Source organism: Temnothorax curvispinosus, unplaced genomic scaffold, assembly GCF_003070985.1.
Source record: "Temnothorax curvispinosus isolate PA1 unplaced genomic scaffold, ASM307098v1 QBEX01013011.1, whole genome shotgun sequence".
NCBI lineage: Eukaryota > Metazoa > Arthropoda > Insecta > Hymenoptera > Formicidae > Temnothorax > Temnothorax curvispinosus.
The window spans coordinates 1-2,886 of NW_020222791.1; the positions used below are offsets into that span (position 1 = coordinate 1).

At 27.5% G+C, this 2,886-nt stretch overlaps 1 protein-coding gene across 1 annotated transcript; it reads right to left on the reverse strand.

Annotated features, from left to right (window-relative positions):
• Positions 1-133: 133 nt before the first annotated feature.
• On the reverse strand, positions 134-2,502 carry LOC112463071 (fatty acyl-CoA reductase 1-like; the record flags this gene model as incomplete). Its single annotated transcript, XM_025029244.1, has 5 exons — positions 2,164-2,502; positions 1,576-1,824; positions 1,080-1,225; positions 818-927; positions 134-338 (listed from the first exon to the last, which is right to left on the reverse strand). Coding segments are annotated over exons 1-5 (914 nt in total), but the record flags the coding sequence as incomplete, so codon positions are not given.
• Between the last annotated feature and the right edge of the window lie 384 nt (positions 2,503-2,886).

Genomic DNA, 2,886 nt, shown 5'->3' on the forward strand with positions numbered 1-2,886 from the left:
TATATAGCAAACATGGATTGAGCTAGTTTTAAATAAAAAAAGAAAGCTTTCGCATTTATAATTTAAGAAGGAAAGTGTATTGAGAGAGAGAGAGAGAGAGAGAGAGAGAGAGAGAAAGCATGCAAAAATATACTGATAGTCATACCTGGTTAATCCACGCTTCCAAGATACGACTAGCATAACTTTGACGACAATATCTACTGGTATTACATTTTCATGAACGTATTTATTACAACACCCTACTCGTATTACACCTTTTCCGCCACCAATATAAAGTCCTATTGGACCATAAGTGTTATCTATCCATCCTGGCACTGGTTCTTTTATCGATGATGTCACTAAAGTTGATAATGATATTTGATATCAGATAAATTTTGTGGATTAAATTATTCTGGCCATTAATAAATTCTGATAATATGTCTATATCTATATCTATGTATACATTTAGTAGTATGATTAAATTATTCTTTGCCGCATATTTTGACACATGTCAACCGAAATGAGAAAAGGGAGGCAGGCTCTATATAGTATACATTTTTAACTTTTATTATAATTTCATTTTTTATAAAAAACTTTAAGCTATTACAAGTAAAAACATGTTTGATAAGACATATTTGATTAATTATATTACATAAATACAAAAATAAATATAATTATTTTCAAAAAAAAAACTCTTATTCGTACAAATATTTTATAAAGCAGTATAGGGTAAAATAGGAAATGTAAAAAATGTTGCATATTTGACATATTCGGCATATTCGGCAGTTACGCATTAAAGATAAAATTTATTTTTTACAATTAAAGAAAAGCCACATACCAATAGGAGGTCTCACAATCGCGCAAGGTAAGAAGGAAGAATATTCCTGTATTATACTCTCCGCTAGATTTTTCGAAAAAATGTACGTGTTGGGTGCGTAATCCAAACATCTACGTAAATTCAAGCGTACACAAAATTAAATACATAAATATCATTAATTAAAAATACGATGTAAATAAAAAATTAATAAAAAAAAACAAATTTTTTTAATATATTTAATTATAAAAAATTTATGCTTACTCTTTCCGTTTATATAGCTTACTTAGCTGTAAAAACTTTGAGAGTATGCTCATCCAATGACTCGGCCACATCTATCATTTTCTGCCAATCAGCTATTGGCGGGTACGCTTTTTCTTCAGTGAATAAATTATTCACGTGGGTGAATGCCGTGCTAACATACACTAATGCCTTTGACAGAAAAGAGGAATTTTTTTTAATTTTCTGTAGTATATAAAAGTTTGTATAATAACAATATATATTTTATTTATACTATAAATCCTGACATATTATGATATTTCAATCATATATAATATACATTCTTCCAAATTTGTTTTATTTAAATTGTTACTAAATTTAAAAAATACGACATAATATTATTTGGGAAATGTGATTGAGATATGAGTTTTTGAGTAAGGACATTATCTAAAAAAAAAAAAAAAAAAAATATATATATATATATATCATGTGATGCAATAGATTATTTATGAATACAAATGCACAATCTCTGTTACTCTTTTTAAGTATAAAAAATTACTTACTTTTAAATTCTTCATACCTTGAGCTAAAATACAGATATCTCTCGTTGCTCTAGTATTGACAAATATGGCATATTTTAAAGTGTCATTAAATCTGACACTCGCCGCTGCATGAATTACTATAGTCACTCTTTCAACTAGTATTTGTTTGTCCACAGCCGACAAACCTAGTCCCTTCTCACTAACATCGCCAGAAATTGGAATTAACTTTTTGAAATTAGAAGGTTGTTTTTCGCGCAATTTGTCAAATAACTGAAATAAAAGAACATTACAATTTATATAACAAAATCTTTTTTATAATAAAAAATTCGAAGATAGGTATATATTTTTAATAAGTTTATAATAACAGAATAAAATATTTAATGACATTCTCAACAACATTTTGCTTTACCTGTATACCAATCTTTTATTATAAACTACTTATAAACTATTATTGTTAAAAATAATTCTTTTTAGTAATTAGACGTTTTAATAGTATTTACAAAGAAAATTCTTTCTACTATGCATTTAAATGTGATACACAGGTACAACATTGTAATTTTAGAAATCTTAAAAAAATGCGTAATTGTAAAAGTTTCTCTTCCCACTTACCTGTAAATTTAATATTTTTTCGAGCCTTTCATTGATACTTAATCCCTTTTTCGGACGCATCAACAGAAATATTTCGCGAACATCTGGACAAGATCGTAACACTTTTTCGATAAACACCTTACCCAGAAATCCTGTTGGACCTGTTAGAAATATACTTTGTCCAGCGTAAAACGCAGGAATCGACTTAGCTGGATCAATTGTCATTTTATTACTTTTAAGATAAAGTTGATATAAATAATAATAATCTAGCAAAGCAACGCAAAATGAAGGTATTAAAACACTTGAAATCGATGTCAGCTTTGTGCCGATTGATGTAGATGAGCAAAATGTAAGTAGAGTTTGCGAGAAAATGTTTATATATCTGCCTATAAGTAACTTCGTTTACAAACTGAACCGTAAGCCAACCAAATCTGTGAAATTATTTTAAGTATTTTAAACAGGAAATGATTATCGTACAATGTAAGGTTAAGAGAGCAATGAATATATACATGTGTATAATAATACACAGTAAAAAATTCAATGTCCCAGAGAAAGTCCACTCTAAATTTTGTATTAAAATAACTCATGCATTGTGTTATTTTTTACATTTAGAAATGTTATTTTAGTCGATATAACATTTCTAAATGTAAAAAATAACACAATGCATGAGTTATTTTAACACAAAATTTAGAGTGGACTTTCTGGGACATTAAATTTTTTACAGTGTATACGTCTATTTTACTA